This window comes from Mytilus edulis, chromosome 2, assembly GCF_963676685.1.
Source record: "Mytilus edulis chromosome 2, xbMytEdul2.2, whole genome shotgun sequence".
Taxonomy (NCBI): Eukaryota; Metazoa; Mollusca; class Bivalvia; order Mytilida; family Mytilidae; genus Mytilus; species Mytilus edulis.
The window spans coordinates 46,844,914-46,863,277 of NC_092345.1; the positions used below are offsets into that span (position 1 = coordinate 46,844,914).

The window sequence follows — 18,364 nt, forward strand, 5'->3', positions numbered from 1 at the left end:
TTCATATATAGCTGTTTCTAGCTTTTTATATAAATTAGACCGTTGGTCCGTGCCATGATTATTAACCAGTACTTACAATACCTGGATTACTTTCATTTAAATCCATAACGTAACTACAGACATGGATTTGTTCTGTAAAATTATGTGTAATTAAGATAAAAAAAAAAAAAGTCAACATATTGTGAAGGCTTTTAATATACACATTCATATCATTATACTGGAAGTCCACAATGGCGTCCAGAATCGACAAAGAGTAAATGTCCGGTAGTAAATGATGCCTCATCAGATGCTAGAAATCGTATTGCCTTGGCAACGTCTTCGGGTTTGCCCGCACCACCAAGAGGTTGTAGCACTTTCAACCGCTCGAGATACTGAAAAAGAACATTAAAGAACTTGAAATATGTAGTAGAGTTTTACCATAAAACCCTGCCGTTAGTAAAGTACTTTCTACTAAGCGGGGTGCCATCGGGGACTAGTTCATAAGAAGCGGTTCAAACTCAAATATAGAAGAAAAAAAAAATGTTTGGTACTGAATTTTATGCGGATGACACATATTACATTGACCATCTTTAATTAGATGGTCAAGTTTGAGACGAATACTTAAAATGTTTAAAAGCATTGAAACCAACAGGCCCAAAAATGAATTTTGAAAAACCGCGAGACCTACAACTTTCAAGTTTTACTTGTAGTACACTTCGTTGGAATTTTATACGACTGCCATACAAGTGAGAGGTTTCTCTTGCTATAAAACCAGTTTTAATCCACCATTTTCTACATAGGTGCTAAGTCAGGAATATAACAGATGTAAAACCATTCGTTTGATGTGTTTGAACTTTAAATTTTGCCATTTGATTAGGGACTTTCCACTTTGATTTTGCCTCGGAGTTCGGTATCTTTTGTTATTTTACTTTTTGCAGTCATAATGTTAACAAACAACGGATACGAATTATAGATACTAGTAATTGATTGTTTACTATATGCAAAGATAAAGAATCCATTTTTTTGTACAAAAGTTTGCTCTTGAATTGTCATAGAATCCATGGTAGGTAAAATATCAAAGGGGTGCAGTCCCAGCAGCATATTGGTTACTAGGAAATAGATGACATCAGTCGAATGATTTTTATAGAATATGGTTTGTATGTGTATTGTACTTACATCTGTAGCCATGGCGCTTGTCCATCCAGCATTTTTGGCGAATGGTGTCAAAATGAATCCCGGGCTGCAAAAAAATATAAATGAAGAAATTACAAATGAAAGTACTTTTTACGTAATGCCGAATTAACAATTATTTTTGGCAACACAAGATAAAGTGGACAAATCCCTTTTGTTGTTGTGATGTATAAGTACTCGCCGACGTCGCCGCTGAGTTTTTATGTGTATATGTTTGATTTCGTCTGATTTTTATTGTTTGTTCCAATATTGTACTGTAACACCATTGTCCCAAGTTTGGAGAGGGTTGACGCCTTCAAACTAGTTTAACCTCGCCACATTCTTCTTATTTGTATAAATATTAAGAAGAGTCTAAAATATGTGAAACATCGTAATGCTATCCATGTGGTTGCAGTAATTGTAGCCTAGGATTATGGCTCACTGCTCGACAGAAGACCGTCGCAAAGCAAAGATTGGAGCAGGTTACATTATCAGACAAGCAGTAAAAGGTGAATAGGCTTACGTTATTCAACAACTGGAAAGGGCTTATACAATTACATATGAAGCTATTATATATAAATCCCCCCATTTCTGGAAAAGTTGTGAAAACATTAACAGGTAATTTTATTTTACTATTAAAGATCAGCTGACCATTTAAAACTTCGTAATTAAAAATAAAATTAAAAATAACAACACTGAAATATGTGATGGGATGCAATCAATTTTGTGAAATCTTGATCATCCACCTCATAATCTCGATCAGTTGAATCAAACAAATATAGATAAAATAATAATATACCTACTTGACCGAGTTAACCCGTACTTTCTGAGGAGCCAATTCTGTAAAGAATACACCCATAACTAAAAGATTAAAGCCGCACAATTTTGAAAAATATGTGTTATCTTTATTGAATCATTGGTGTTAACAACATTCTATATTTTTGTACATTAAGCATGCAAAAAAATTAGAATAATTAGGAATAAGAGTGCACTGCACTATGGCATGGCACCTTAGGTTTGACGTCCATGTCGTGCTATTGTCGTATTATGTATTTTAGTTACAGGAAAAAATGTTTTTTGTTATTGCAAAGGTTTACTATGATATCTAAATATAGTCACATTGATCTTTATTCCGATGGTGCACTGATGCTCAAAAGACAAATTGGTTACTGGTCGTATAAATACGCAGTCCTCTTTAACCTTTTTTATACCGGAATTGCAACCTTTAAGTAAGCCCGCAGGGCCGTAACTAGCCTCTTTTAAAAGTGAGGCAAAATATTATCGAAAAATTTTCGGCGAGGGGTCTGGCGCCGCTCAAGGCCCACAGAAGCTGTGAAAAAAATGACGCAAAATCGTGCATTCTGAGCGTTTCCCGGACTCTTTCTTACCCTGAAACGCAATTAATTTTTAGCTATTTTTTTCGACAATATTCTGCTCTCAAAGCAAAATATATTTGATACCAGGAGATTGGTGGTCTCACTTTAATATAACCCATGTCAGCTAAAAAAGAGAGCCAGTTTTATATTCTTTAATATTAAGTTCAATTCGCCATAAAGAAACGACAATTTTTTTCTGTGTCCAGTAGCATCGTATCTCCTTAAAATATTTTCTCGCACAATGTCTGGACATGCAACATTGCAAAACCACACAACCGTTCACCCGTCATCGTAGATATTTCCCAAGTCTTCAGTCTACGCAATGCTGAGAATAACCGTTCATAACATACAAATGTTACAGGAAGAACCAACAACAGCGTAAAGACTTTGTGAATATTCGGATACAAGTCAAACATGAGACTCAGAGATTCACAGTGAAGAGAACTTGCTTCTTGCAAGACACTCGCCGTGAAAACAATTAAGAATCGAATGCTTCTTTTTGTAAATTCATTGGGGTGTAAAAGCGTTGACCGAAGTACATTTTGTATGAAGCGCGGAAGCGCTTCATTCTAAAAATGTACGCACGGTCAACGCTTTTACAACCCTATGAAGTTACAAAAAGAAGCATTCAATACTTATAATTACATTTTTTAGCTATGATCATGAAAACGCGAATTTTATATTATTTTTTTGTTTAATTTACCTGTGCACTTTATTGTTGGACCACGTGTTATCATGGATGATAAGTTTTATTGAGTGATGCAATTGCTGAAGGAATAACATGTGATGTGCAATTAGCCAATCAGAATAAAGTATTATAATGAAACATACATCTAATGTAATTATTTTGATATGAAGACAAGCTTTTGTTTCAACTTTTTTGTTGTTAAAATTTCCAACATGAGGCATTTACCTCATTTGCCTCCATGTAGTTACGCCCCTGGCCCGCTGAGTATTTTGGTAATGCATAATATGTATGTGACTTCTCTTACTCAGGATCAAGATCGTGGCTAGAATCGTACCATGGTATGCATACCATACATTTTTATTTTCAATCGAGGAAATTTTATCAAACAAGAAAAGAAATGAGACAATCTTTCTTTTTAAAATGTGAAAGATACATTTAGAGATATTCAAAGCTCTGACAATGCCATGGTAAAAAACGTTATAAACGACTAAATCCATCACAGCTGTTAAACATATTACATAGAAAATTTAAAATTGAGCAGCATGAACCCAAAAGAAACCAAGAGGGTGGAGAGTGGGGCCTTTACGTTCAGTAATTAAATAGCTTTCTCCTTAAGTTTGGAGAGTAGGGCCTTTACGTTCAGTAATTATATAGCTTTCTCCTTAAGTTTGGAGAGTAGGGCCTTTACGTTCAGTAATTATATAGCTTTCTCCTTAAGTTTAGCTTCTTTTTGTTTATAATACCATTATAGGATTTGAGTACACTATATGTGTCTCTATATATATACATTGACCATTTTTATTTACTACGGCTCTTTTATTAATGAAAAAATTACAACAATCTTTTATGGGAAAATTAATTTCATACGTTTAAAAAACATACCTAATGCTAACAAGCGTGTAAACATATCCAATGCAGCTTTTGAGATACAATAGGCAGATAAGTTAGGACCCTGCAAAAATAAAAAATCTATTTGTGAAAAAATAAGATTCCTATCTTAATTTTAGTACACTTTGTAACAATACAAACATAACAATTATATTCAGCACAAATATCACAACATGATTGTAGTGTTGGAAGTAAAATGAATAAAACAATTTAATTAAACAGCAATCCGGCAACAAAATAAAGCAGGAAAGGCATATAACGTTCTAAATAGATTGTTTTTTTGTGAATTTAATTGATTCGTCTGCTGTGAGACGTTTCCTCTCTCTCTTATGTACCCGACATGTCTATGAATCGTACACCAGACTTAATATATATGTTTTATTATATGCCTTGCCGTGACATATACAATGTATGCTACATGTTAATGCTACAAGCAACTAAAAAAAGTAAAATCACAAAAATACTAATCTCCGAGGTAAATTCAAAACGGAAGGTCCCTAATCAAATGGCAAAAGCAAATAATAAAATACAGCAAAAGAATGGTCAACAACTGTGATATTCCTGAGTGTACAGGCACTTTGGTCCGACCTCTTTAGTTATGTTTATGCTGCTCAGTTTATAGATTTCTACGTTGTGTTTTATATGATTTAGTTTGTCTTCTGTTCGTTTTTTGTGTCTCTTGGGCAAACTTAAAATATGTACTTACTGCACGTTGTCCCCCTATACTCGAAACATTCACGATGGACCCTGAAAATCGATATATAAAATTTAATTAAAAAAAATTCAAATGATATGATGTATACAAAAAACTAGACAAAGTGATGCCCCCGCACTCCACTCTGAAGTAACTGTATTATAACAAAGTCAGTGTGAGACTTTCTTTGTATTTAGTATTGTGTCTTGGAGACACAATTGATGACCCTGCAGATGCAAAGTTTTATTTAAAAAAACACAATGTTGAGCATGGGAGCGCATATGTTTATGGATCACTGTAGGACTGTTTACCTCTTATACAAATAAATACTCAAAAAAATGACAAAATCCAACTATCTCCCAAAAGAGCAAATATTAATAAAATCCTAACGCTGACCACATGTACTACAACTTGCACTATAACATGTACAAACTGACAGCAAAGTGAAAACCTCCTAGAATTCAAACTGTAGGAGGAGCTTACTCGAAAAATGACAAAGTTCAACAATCTCCCAAAAGAGCAAAAATTAATAAAAATTAAAATCTTGACCACATGCACACTTTCAAAACATGTACAAACAGACAGCAAAGTGAAAACTTCCTAGGATTCAAACTGTAGGAGAAGTTATGCGGAATAACTTAGTCTATATACCGCTAATGGGAGGGACGGACGGACAGAAGGACGGTAGGACAGGGGTTAAACAATATGCCTTCAACTTTCAGTTGTGGGGGCATAAAAAACCCGTTCGTCCATAGAGATATTTGACTAATAGTTAATTGTGATGTGGACGCAAGTTTATAATGTTGCAAATAATTTGACGCCTATGGTGTAATGAATATCGGAAAATCTCTGGCATTTAATTTATGAACTCGGATTAAAATGTCCGTTTGTTGTATGCCGTTTAGATTTTAAAATGATTTTAACGGAATAAAACATGGTACGTTTGATGTAGTTTAAGTGGTTTACATATAATTTTAAGGATTTGGAAGTTAGCTGCACATTGGCAGGGCCGTAAATTACATAGAGGCATGTAGGCAGTTGCCTCCTATTGTGGGCTCACTGACAAAAAAATAATAAATGGAGAAAAAGACACTGAAAAGAAAAAAAATGGTTAAGATCATGCATATTTTTTATATAACACTGGTTGTCAGTTAAAACCACAAGGTGGTTAATCATAATGGCATGCAGGTGTGTTCAATATTATATTTGGATCTGAACGGTCGGTACCCAACTCAACTCCTTTGCACACATAAAATTTTCCCACCAAATACAATTGCATCTGCATACATAGAAGTGACAATGTTGGCAATATTAAATGCATAGAAGTGCTAAAAAGATGGGATTTGTCCAGTCAGAAAAAATCACCTTAGCATTTGACAAAGCCAGAATAAAACTTTTTGGTGTATACAAACATTGTTACGTTTTAATAATTTGAACTTGATAGATACAATTATGAGTTATTGAGTATGCATTTTCATTTTAACTTAAGGTTTGAAAATTGTGTCTTTGAAACGAAGTCAAAGTTAATTCGATTTGGTTGGACAGCCAAATAAGTCGGATAAACCACAAAAAATTACCAACTTCAGGGGCCTTTCATTTTAAGTCTTTGCAAAATTTTCCCTAAACTTAAGTAAAAATAGCTTGTAAAGAGTCATAAAGCAGGATAAAGCGAAAACAAATCTTACTCTACGGGGACACGTAATCTAACTCTGGTTTATAACTATTTTTAATATATTCCAGGAGCATATTTATTGAAATGTAACAAAAAAATAACAAGTTTTGTATTCTTGGGAGGTACATTGCATACAAGGAAAAGGCCTGAAAAAATATCCTTTTTCTGCATGGAATGGGTCCAAATATGTTTTGCCTCGCTCCGCTCGGCGTTAATAAACTGCCTCCCCTTATATGGCACGCAATTTACGGCCCTGCATTGGTGGAAAATATTAAAAAAGTCAAAGTCCTAAGGAACAAAAAAAATAAATCTTCAAAACAATTACGCCACTTTGCAATTTTTAGAGTAGCTCAAAAAAGTAAATCTTAATTACAAGTATTTATTGTTAAAATTTGTCATGTTTCACATATTAATTTAATGCTTGATAAGTATGTATGACAAGATTCAAAAGTTACGTTAACCCTAAATAATTACTTTAGATGTATGTTTTATTATGATTGGCTAACTGCACATAAGTGTTATTCCGTAAGCACTGGCATTGCTCAATAAAACTTTTCATTCATGATAACACGTGGTCCCACAATAAAGTGCACAAGTGCATTAAATAAAACAATAATAAAATTCGTGTTTTCATGATCATTGCTAAAAAAATGTAATTATAAGTATTGAATGCTTCTTTTTGTAACTTCATAGGGTTGTAAAAGCGTTGACCGTGCGCACATTATAAATATGAAGCGCTTCCGCGCTTCATACAAAATGTACTTCGGTCAATGCTTTTACACCCCAAAGAAGTTACAAAACGAGAAACATTCAATTCTTAAATAAAATAGATTAAAGAATCAAATGGCTGGATTTAATGGGATACAGTATGGTATATGATGTACATTAATACAATATATTTAAGAATTATAAATTGAAAAATTTACAGAAAAATGGAGAAATTTGTTTAAAATACTCTGAAAAAGGTGCAGAACTTCAAAAAGGTTTGCATGCTACACATCTTCAATAACTGTGCAGTCTTTCTTTGAAATTCATTGATCTTAGTTGACAACCACAGTTGGTTACACCAAACATGGTACTAGTACACATTTTCCAGTTGAATCCGCCCGCCTTACCCCACCATACTTACACCCAGTTTTGCAAATACACCCAAAAATGAATGCATAGAAAACACACTATCAAAGAATTACTAAGCTTGTTGTTTTCTAAAATTTGAAAAGTAGTTATCTCCCTTTGACTTGCTATCCCTCATTTAAAAACACATTTATATGGCACACATTGTGTATCTATCTTTTTCAATTATTGATTCTCAAATGTAAAAGGAACTTTACGGGGAAATATTTCAGTAAGACAATTGGAATTTCGTGGATAAAAACATTGTTTTAGATCAATATGTAAAATATAAAAGCTGGCCAACGTGCACTGCATGTGACGCGGCTCGAAAGATGCTTGACATTGCGTGTTCATTAAGGGACCGGTCAAAATTTAACGTCACATAGGACCGGTGCAAAAAATAAAAACATTTAATAAAAGTTACAACCCTATCGCTTTCTGACTGAAAAAAAAATGATGTCCTATGCCAACTTAGTAATAAAAAAGTTGGTGTCCTATCCTACTTTTCCAATGTATTGTAAATAAAAGTATACTTAATAGAGGCATTTAACATATGTTGTCTTTATAATATGATCATAAGCAACAGTTTCATGTTTTATTTTGTTGATTCACATACAATTACAGCATACCTGCCAACTTTTGAAAATGCCCATGGGGGTTTTAGCGCGCCACAACAATTTCAAAGGTTTAAATTCTTTGCGACAACTATTTTGCGCGTGCTGTTTTGTAGTCTAGAAAAAGTGTCATATTTGCCTGATTTGTAAGATGGACTTACATCCCTTTTTCTTAAGTTTATTTGCATGATTCTAGTTATTATATCAGCAGAAAATATGAACATGTAGCTGTAAGACCAGGAATTATTTTCATGTGTAAGGATACTAAATAGTTGTTGACTTTTCCAATTTAAAATTATACACAAAGAAGGACCTTTATCAGGTTGGGAACAACACATAGGGATCACCCCTCAATGTTTGGACATTAAAAACCACTTTTTAAGTACAAATGAGCACACATTCATATTATTTGAAGAAACTTTTCCCAAAGAACTATACATCTTATGATCTATCTGGTATTATATGGTCAACACATGTCCAAGAACTTTGATATGTTCTTGGCCTTATATCTTCTTTATTATTCAAAATAATAGGACTCTTCATTTAGAAAAGCTGTTCCAAATATAATGTCAGAATTTCCCATTTTTAAGTTAATAAATCTACATTTTTCTATTTTATTTTTTACAAGAGTGACCCCTTGACTAAGGGTAGTCCCTCATTTAAGGGATTCCTCATGTTGATGTGGGTGGGGGTGGGGGGTCCATGTGAAAAATAATGAATAGTACATTATACTTTAAATGATTGAATACATAAATAAAATTATGTTACAGCAAGTGTACATGTAATGTCAATAAATTAGTGAATAAACTACTATTTATTATATTCATGGTAGTACTGCATCATTGAAGTTTGTCAATCAGCCATGCTTTTATTCTTATTCTGTGTAAGAACCTCCTTGCAGTTGAAAAATCATTTGCCATGTTCACGTTTTTACAATTCTGACCAACAAACAGAGGAATACAACACAAGTTCAATATCTAGCATGTTAAAACAATCTTGAGAGAAAACGTTTTTGATTGGCTGATTAATTTGATCATGAGAAACACACAATTTGATTGGCTGAACACGATTTCCTCCATTGGACACAGTTCAAAATCGGGAACAACAATATTTTTCGTGTAGATTTTCACCAAATCGTGTTTTAGAGGGTTTTTCAGGAACACGATCGTGCAATCGTGACAAAGGGTCAAAATCGTGTAGTACACGCCTAAATCGTGAAAGTTGGCAGGTATGTTACAGGCATGGCATTATCATAAATTATACCATGAATATAGCATTGAAAAAAACAAAGACATTGCATAATGCAATCAAACCACAAATAGGTGTTTGTTAAACTGAAAAATTAATGAATCTGCATGTATCTTATATAGAATTTTATCAATACCTTTAAATATTAATTATAAAAACAAGCTCCAGGAGAAACATGAAACTCAATAGCATTTGGTTGAACTCTCTATATATATTTTAACCTGAAGACCCATAGGTTGCCTTGGAATGTGTTTTTTTATTAGGAATGGTAATAATTGCTTTAACATTTTCCCACTTACAGAAAATGTACCTGATGTGACCCCCACATTTTTGCTACTTTGTTGGATGATGTAATGTACATGATGTACATGATGTATGTTTGTTGCACTTCACCATATAAGTGAAATTAAATTTTACAGCAAAACAACAAAAAACTAAATGACATTGGATTCAGTAAGCTTGATATATATCTAAGATAGCTGCATAGTTTGATGAAAATCCAAGTTGAATTTAAAAAGTTATAAAAAAAATTAAAGTGTACTATCTCTATTTTGTTCGAACTGCAAATTCTAGCTTTTTTGAACTAGATTAATTTAATTCTTGAATTTGACAGCAATACAACAAAAAACAAAATGACCTGGGATTTAGTAAGCTTAATATATAACTAAGATAGCTGCATAGTTTGATGAAAATCCAAGTTGATTTAAAAAAGTTATTAAAAAAATTAAAGTGTACTATCTCTATTTTGTTCGAATTGCAAATCCTAGCTTTTTTTTTACCAAGATTACTTTAATTCTTAAATTTTATAACAATACAACAAAAAACTAAATGAAATGGGATTCAGTAAGCTTGATATATATCTAAGATAGCTGCATAGTTTGATGAAAATCCAAGTTGATTTGAAAAAGTTATAAAAAAAATTAAAGATGCCTATCTGAATTTTTATATAATAATTTTTATTTTTACATATTGTATATTAAACTTGTTATTTTAAGTTTTGTTATAAATGTATTAAAAATTATTTCAAAGTAATCGTTTGAAAAAAAACTTGTGTCCTATGGATATTATCTGTGAAAAAAGTGATGTCCCAACAAAAGCGATTCCAGAAAAAAGTATCTGTCCTACTGCACTTTGCACCGGTCCTATGTGTAGATAAATTTTGACCGGTCCCTAAGTACTGTAACATCGCAGTGGCGGATCAAGGGAAGTGGGTGGGGCGATTTTTTTTTACCCCCTTTCTTTTGGACGATCAATGCATTTGAATAGGGACATGTAGTTGGAACCCCCCTTTTTGTCCTGGGTTAGAAACCCTCCTTTTTAAAATGGCTGGATCCGTCCCTGTATCGGTTCAGAAGGTAAAATAATGTATTAACTTTGGATTAAAGAAAGGTTTGTTTGACTAAGTGGTAATCGTTTTCAGCTTATGACATGGCGCAATTACAAAATTAAAGCAAACACAACTATTTAATAAAAAATACTGTTGGGCAACGCTCAGTTGTAATCCGTTATTTGTAATAAAAACTTCTATTAACAATTAGCAAATACTGAAACCGTAAGAAAACATGTAAAAAAAAATCAAAAACAAATCATAGATATGAGAGCTACATTGATTTCTTTTATTATAATACAAAACGATAAGGGACCGGAAAACTAATAAATGTTGAAACAAACATTTCGGGGCCAATATAGCTGACTATGCGGTATGGGCTTTGCTCATTGTTGAAGGCCTTGAGGCGACCTGTAGTTGTTATTTTTTTTTGTCATTTTTGTCTCTTATGGAGAGTTGTCTCATTGGCAATTATACCACATCTTCTTTTTTTTTTATATCTAACAATTTTAAATGTTTCTTTGAGAATTGTTTCAGCCAATATATATACTTGAACTTGTCAGAAGTTCCACGTAATATACATTGTATACATATGATTATATTTCATGGCAAATAGAACAAATTATGGTATATGTTTGTGTTGATAAATGTTAACTGTACTGCCCGAACAAAGATTTACTGACTGAATCTTTGACATATAAACGTTTTGGTCTCTGAAAGCATTCTATCACTTGAAGATATCAAGTGGTAAAATTTTTCGTGGCAATATATATTTTTTGTTGTGCTGATCAGTGTGTTTAAGCAATGACAAATCAATCAATCCAAGATGCTTCATTTCTTCTACTTACCCTGAGTTTTAATAAGATGAGGAACACAGAGTCTTGACAAATTGTAAATAGATTTAAAGTTGACATTCATTATATCGTCTAGAGTAGCTTCAGGTGTTACCATCACATTACCGGGGGTTCCTTTACCTGCGTTATTTATCTGAGTTAAAAAATTGAAAAAAGTAGACAGTTTGTTGTATGGCAATTGTATATGTGTTATCATGGTTGCAGTGTTCTATAAAATCAGTTTTTATCTGAACCTTTTTCATTTTAATTTTCCCAAATGAAGAATGCGTATTGGCACTGCAACTGGTATGAAGCATTTTTAAAAACATATTATTTCTATAAAGAGGTCACTGCTATTTGTTTGTACGTTTCTCTGTTATGAATGTTCTTGTGTATGTTTGTGCTGTTTCTGTCTTAGCGATATTGTTTTAACATTGTCATAAACGGGAAGTTTGGCATGCCATTAAACCAGGTTCAACCAACAATTAACTTTTTTCAATGTCCTGTACCAAGTCAGGAATATGGCAGTTGTTTTCAAATTGTTCGTTTCTATATGCATTTGCGTTTGTTTTGTTGCACTTCGGTGATCCTTTTGTTTCTATGTTTTCCTGTTATTGCTGATGCGTTTCTCTCGGTTTTGGTTTGTATCCTGGATTTGTTTTCTCTCAATCGATTTACGACTATATTGCCTTTATTTATCTACCATAAATTTAGTATTTTTGGGGGTTCTTAATTGGTTTTCTTTTGTAAATGATTTAAATTTTGCAAACATTCACAAACATAGTGTTGTTCGACTCGATAATGTTAAACTCTGTCGATGGCTTTTTGGCAAAAACATAACTGTTATGTTTTACTACTGTGGAGCTGTTTTTTTTTCTGTTTTCTATTCAAGATTAACATACAACATACCAACACATCTATTCTCCCAAATTTCTTTACTGTTTCATCGACTAATGTTTTCAAATTGTCCTCACTAGTGACGTCACACTGAATAACCAAAACCTGAAAAAGATGATACATTCGTGCTAAACCCAATACGCATTACGATTTAGTAATTTATCCAGACTAGTCACTAAAATAAAAGTCATACTTAATCAAATACATTTTTCATCATTTCAAAATGGAACACTTATGTTTCCAAGATAAATTTCAACGATATTTTGAATGTGTAGCAGATAAACTTTATGTTCCTCGTAATCATCATCATCATCTTCATCTCACAATTAATTTTATCTTTAATTTCATAAATTTTCTTAATATTTTAGTAAGCGGCTAGACCTTTTTAAACTAATCAGTGCTTAATAATATACATTCGGCGAATTAGATTCGTAAGAACCATTTCATTATATATGTACCAGTGTGGCACCGTTAAAGTCCACAATTCCTCTAAAGTCCACAACACCGCTAAAGTCCACAACAATTTTCCGCTAAAGTCCACAACGCCGCTAAAGTCCACAAAATTTCCGCTAAAGTCCACAAAATGACATCCGCTAAAGTCCACAAGAAAACACCGTTAAAGTCCACAACAACAAGTTCCTCTAAAGTCCACAAAAAAGCACCGTTAAAGTCCATACATTTTTTTTTCATTATCAAAAGAAATTTTTTTTGTTTTTTACACCCGATATTATAGATCTAATTAAAAGCACGGACTTTTGTTCTTAGAAAGTATTTCTTGTCAGCATAAATTCTATTTTGATGAATGAAAAAATTATAGTATTTGCTTTATCAATTTTTATGCGATTTTCTATCAATCAAACAGACAACATTTCTGAAAAGTTATCTAACTATTATACTCTTTTTATTCTTTAATAAATATTTGTTCATCCACAAGAAACTCCAACATAGCGTTCTCTTTATATATATGCTGGAGACATAATTTGGAGCCTATATTTGATATTTAAATTTCCTTTGCAATATCTATAAAACATAAGTAAGATTTCCATTCAGTGTCTGTTAGGTTCCACAGCAGTCAAAACGGTCCGTAAATCTCAAAAATAGACTTGGATCCATCATGTTCTTTTTTGAAATCAAAATAATGATAAAGAATACCACACATTCATGCATTTTGTGGTGCTCAGCAGATTTCCATCACTCTTTGCATATAAAAAAGAAGATATGGTATGATTGCCAATGAGACAACTGTCCACAAGAGACCAAAATGACACAGACATTATAAGCAACTGTTTGTTTTGTTTTCAAAAAGGAAAATGAATTTGTTTCAGAATGAAAGATGAATTGAATAAATTATACGCGGATGTGGTTCTGTATTGTGTATTATCCATGATGAGTACAAGTATAAGTTTTTTTTCTACAATGCTACATGTATATATATATATATATGTTCCAGACAATATGAGTGTATCTGATTTGAACCCTTATGCGTACAATGTGGACCATATAAGTATACCTGAACGTATACTCGTACCGTATGAGTATACTCGTATGGTTTAGTATGAGGTCGACCATACATGTGCATTTGTCAAATTTATCAAGAGTCAGAAAATGAAATAAAAACTTTAACCAAATAAACTAGAGTCTCTAAAGAGCCTGTGTCGCTTACCTTAATTTACTGATCCTTTGGAAATCATGTTTAAGGTTAAAATCATAATTTATAGTATAAGATATCATTTATATTTAGATACTATAATAATATCTAAGATAATAGCAAAGAACTCAGGGACAGCAACCCCTTCTGAAAATTTCAGGGCAGATATATCTAAATCTGATGAACATTTTTGCCACCGTCAGATTTGCTCTAAATGCTTCAGTTTCAAAGATATAAACCAAAAACTGATTTTACCCTATGTACTTTTTTTAGCCATGTCTGCCATCTTCGTTCGCGGGCAGGGTCATCGGACACATTTTTTAAACTATATACTCTTATGATGATTGTGGATAAGTTTAGTTACACTTTGTTTAAGTAATTTCAGAGGAGAAGATTTTTGTAAAAGTTAACGACGCCGACGACGACGCCGGACGACGCCGAACGCAAAGTGATGAGAAAAGCTCACTTGGCCCTTCGGGCCAGGTGAGCTAAAAAGTGACGCTACATTTTTTAGTATGAAATTAAGTTCAAATGCTCAAATTGCAATTGAAGTTATGGAAGTACATACATGTATATTTTGGAAGATAAGTTTTTAGAACATTTAGGAACGTTGTACTTCAAAAACCGATAAGCCAGTGAAGTAAAATGGTCAGAAGTATTTGTCACCTATAATTAGTTGTTATATATGTCATGAAATCTACGGATATTTTTCATAACAAATATTTAGGAACTATTTCATGTAAGATTTTAATCAAAATTAGTACCAATAGAAGCAGACCTCTCATAGGTTTATTTGTTTATTTGGTAATTTATCTATTTTGAAGCGTTTATTCTCAATTTCTGATGATATAACACAAAGTTTATATCTTATCCAAAAATTTGATTTACACCAAAAATGAAAAACAAAACTAACCGAAGAAAAGTATGACCAAATAAAAAAAAACTTGCCGACGTATTTGTGGGTTGAGAAATACAGAACTAATAAAAATAAGTGTCTATGAGCATTGGAGGGTGTGGATATAGGATAAAGACAGGATGTGGATATAGAATAAAGGCGATAGGAACGTTCATCTTGCATTGAGCCCGAACACCAACAATTGTTGAACTATCCTACAGTCATATTGATTGATAAAATGTACGTCACATCAAAGTTCACGGTATCGCTTTCAGAGTTAATTTCGTTTCTTTATTCTCTTTTAAAGATACTTTTTTTAGTATTTTGAAAAGGCTAAATGGAAGACTAGTATGAAGTTTTAAGCTGAATCTTTTACGAATTATATAATATCAAAGAATGTTTCTGTTCTTTTCAATACAATTTTATTGGTTTAATACTGTATAACAGATTTAGCGTTTTGTGAGTTTATAGAAATTAATCTTGTGAGTAATTTTACATGTGATTAAAACACTTTACCAAGATAAACAACTAGTGTATGTATATTTTCTTAAGCCCCATTTATGGGCATTGGTTTTTCTTTTGAATGGTTTTACACTTGTAATTGTTAGGGACTTTTATAGCTGGCTGTTCCGTGTGAGCCAAGGTTCCGTGTTGAAGGCCGTACCTTGACCTATAATGGTCTTTTATAAATTTTAACTTGGATAGATAGTTGTCTTATTGGCACTGTGACTCATACCACATCTTCCTATATCGATCAAATCAGGTTTTGTTGTGACATTTTGGTAGAAACCCATTCAACGCATCGGTATCTGATACTAATCGATAAAAATATAACTTAAAGCATAGAATATTTTCTTTTTTATTTGGAATTTATCATACTGGCTTCATTTTTCCGTTCTGAAAATCATAAAAGAAATTAATAACGTTAAACGTTGGTTAAAAGTTTTGCGACAGGAGACCTTTCGGAATTCATAAACTTAGTATTTTTTTTGTTTAATGATATAATCAAGATTGTTGCATGCCGTTCAAATGTTATAGATTAGGAGCCACCTTTGCTTTGTACATTAATTATGTCAAAAAGTGATTATATGCAAAGAATAAGAGAAAAAAATAATTGTTGAATGCAGTAATAATAAATAACGAATTTACAAACTTTTTAGAAATGATGTTCAAATTGGCCATCAAGATCAAAATTGATAAAACAAAATCATATATCGATACTGTACTTTTTTCATGTTTCAAACTGATATAAAAAAAAAATACTACCGAGAAGAAAGGCCAATGCTTTGTATTGTACTAACGGGATAAAAATAACGAATAATATGTTTTTAACAATAAAAAAATTGGTGTGGACTTTAACGGTGCTTTTTTGTGGACTTTAGCGGAACTTGTTATTGTGGACTTTAACGGCGTTTTCTTGTGGACTTTAGCGGAGGTAATTTTGTGGACTTTAGCGGAAAGTTTGTGGACTTTAGCGGCGTTGTGGACTTAAGCGGAAATTTGTTGTGGACTTTAGCGGTGTTGTGGACTTTAGAGGAATTGTGGACTTTAACGGTGCCACATACCAGTATTAAATTCTTCTATAAAAACTGCAAAGCAAGTTTAAAAGCTCAAACAGCATTAGAATTAATATGATTGTAATTCAATTTGGTTGAGAAGTGTAGCTAAATGTCCAGTGGCAAATATTTAAAGTTTAACTTGGAAGAGAATAAATCAAATATTTATATTCGGTAGAAAGAAATTTTAAAGTTTAACATGGCTTGTATGAAAAAAGACAATATAATGTTGATAGGGACAGACACTGTGCCCGTTTCTGTTTTGGATGTATAAATACACAATAAAATTTCGGTGTTAGGCCGTTAAATCCGATGCCTTTATTGGTGAGTACCAAGCCCTCTGCACGCCAAAGAACATTTACAACAAATCTTTGAAGGATCGGTAGGTGATATTGTACACATTTCTGACACTATCTTCAATTTCCTTTTTCCAAATTAAAGTCCATATTTCTAAGCCTTTATCACCCGCTCGACACTCTATAAAACTTACCTTTTAGATTAATTGAAATAGTTTAAGTCATGAAAATGCGGAAATGTTTGCCACTGGACGTTATAATTGTTCTTGTAAGTAAACAACAATGAAGCATTAACTGGTTTTATATCTTGTAATGATAATAATTATAGACTGTGTATATATAGATTATAACGTTGATTTTTACGATTAAATGGTTTTACACTAGTCATTTTTGAGCCCTTTATAGCTTGCTGTTCGGTGTGAACCAAGGCTTCGTGTTGACCTATAATAGTTTACTTTTACAAATTGTGACTTGGATGGAGAGTTGTCTCATTGGTACTCATATACACATCTTCTTATATCAAATGAAACTTACATCACTATCAGATAGTCCTTTAGTTTTACACAAGGATGCTACTTTCTCAAGATTCTCGACATTTCTAGCTGCTAGAACTACCTTTGCTTTGCTCTCCGCAAACAGTAAAGCAGTTGATTCTCCAATACCCGAACTTGCACCTGTAGTACCAATGATTCATACACATACATGCATGTATAAAGTAATCGTTTGTTTCTAACACACATGTTGATTAATAAATATAAAAAAAACCAATATTTGATGTAAATTGGTGACCTTTCTTCAACATTTAGTCAGCAGCAATTAAAAGAATGAATGCTATGGAAGAGTATTGGAAAGGATATTTATAGGAGCAATAAGACAAATAATGTAAAAGATCTTAGACCATAGATGTTTTTTAAAGAATTCTTCAAGGCCTTTTTCCACAGGTACTTGACTCAGAATTCCCCCCTATATAGTACCTTGATATAACAGTGTTATAATAAGGTATATAGGATAAAAAAAAATCTGAGACAAGTGCCTGTGCCTTTTTTGCAAGAAAAACAATCCATATTTTGTTAGACATCATCACGTAAATACAATTAATACATATAGATATATATAGTTTGAAAAAGGGATTTTACCTGTTATGATAGTGACTTTGTCCTGTAAAGACGCCATGATTATAATATGATGTAGGTGTAAAAAATGTATATAGATAAAGTACTATAAAAGAAGCATATGTATATTTATATTCATACTTGTAACAGATTAGACGATAACAGTAGGTAAATTTGCATCCGTTTATGTAACGAAATGGCTATGCAAATAAATTTTAAAACAAGTTACAACTTAAAATAAATTATATTTGATTCATGTTACAGTCAACAAACTTCAACCACAAAATATTATTAGACCGTGATCTTCTTATTTACCTTAATATATTAGAAATGTCTTTAGTGTTTTTAGTCCGGCGGC

At 32.5% G+C, this 18,364-nt stretch overlaps 1 protein-coding gene across 1 annotated transcript; it reads right to left on the reverse strand.

Annotated features, from left to right (window-relative positions):
• Positions 1-177: 177 nt before the first annotated feature.
• Positions 178-18,140, reverse strand: LOC139512295 (3-oxoacyl-[acyl-carrier-protein] reductase FabG-like). The gene is made up of 9 exons (XM_071299798.1): positions 18,031-18,140; positions 17,429-17,568; positions 12,512-12,604; positions 11,618-11,756; positions 4,808-4,848; positions 4,096-4,165; positions 1,953-1,989; positions 1,156-1,219; positions 178-371 (listed from the first exon to the last, which is right to left on the reverse strand). Exons 1-9 carry the CDS (start codon positions 18,065-18,067, stop codon positions 213-215), a joined length of 780 nt encoding a protein of 259 aa, XP_071155899.1. The 5' UTR covers positions 18,068-18,140; the 3' UTR covers positions 178-212.
• Positions 18,141-18,364: the final 224 nt, after the last annotated feature.

Coding starts and splice junctions, on each gene's coding strand:
- LOC139512295 (XM_071299798.1), bottom strand. CDS start 18,067: ATGGCGTCTTTACAGGACAAAGTCACTATCATAACAG. Junction 4,166..4,807: donor GTATAGGGGGACAACGTGCA/GTAAGTACATAT, acceptor TTATTTTTGCAG/GGTCCTAACTTATCTGCCTA. Junction 1,220..1,952: donor GTACGGGTTAACTCGGTCAA/GTAGGTATATTA, acceptor ATTTTTTTGCAG/CCCGGGATTCATTTTGACAC.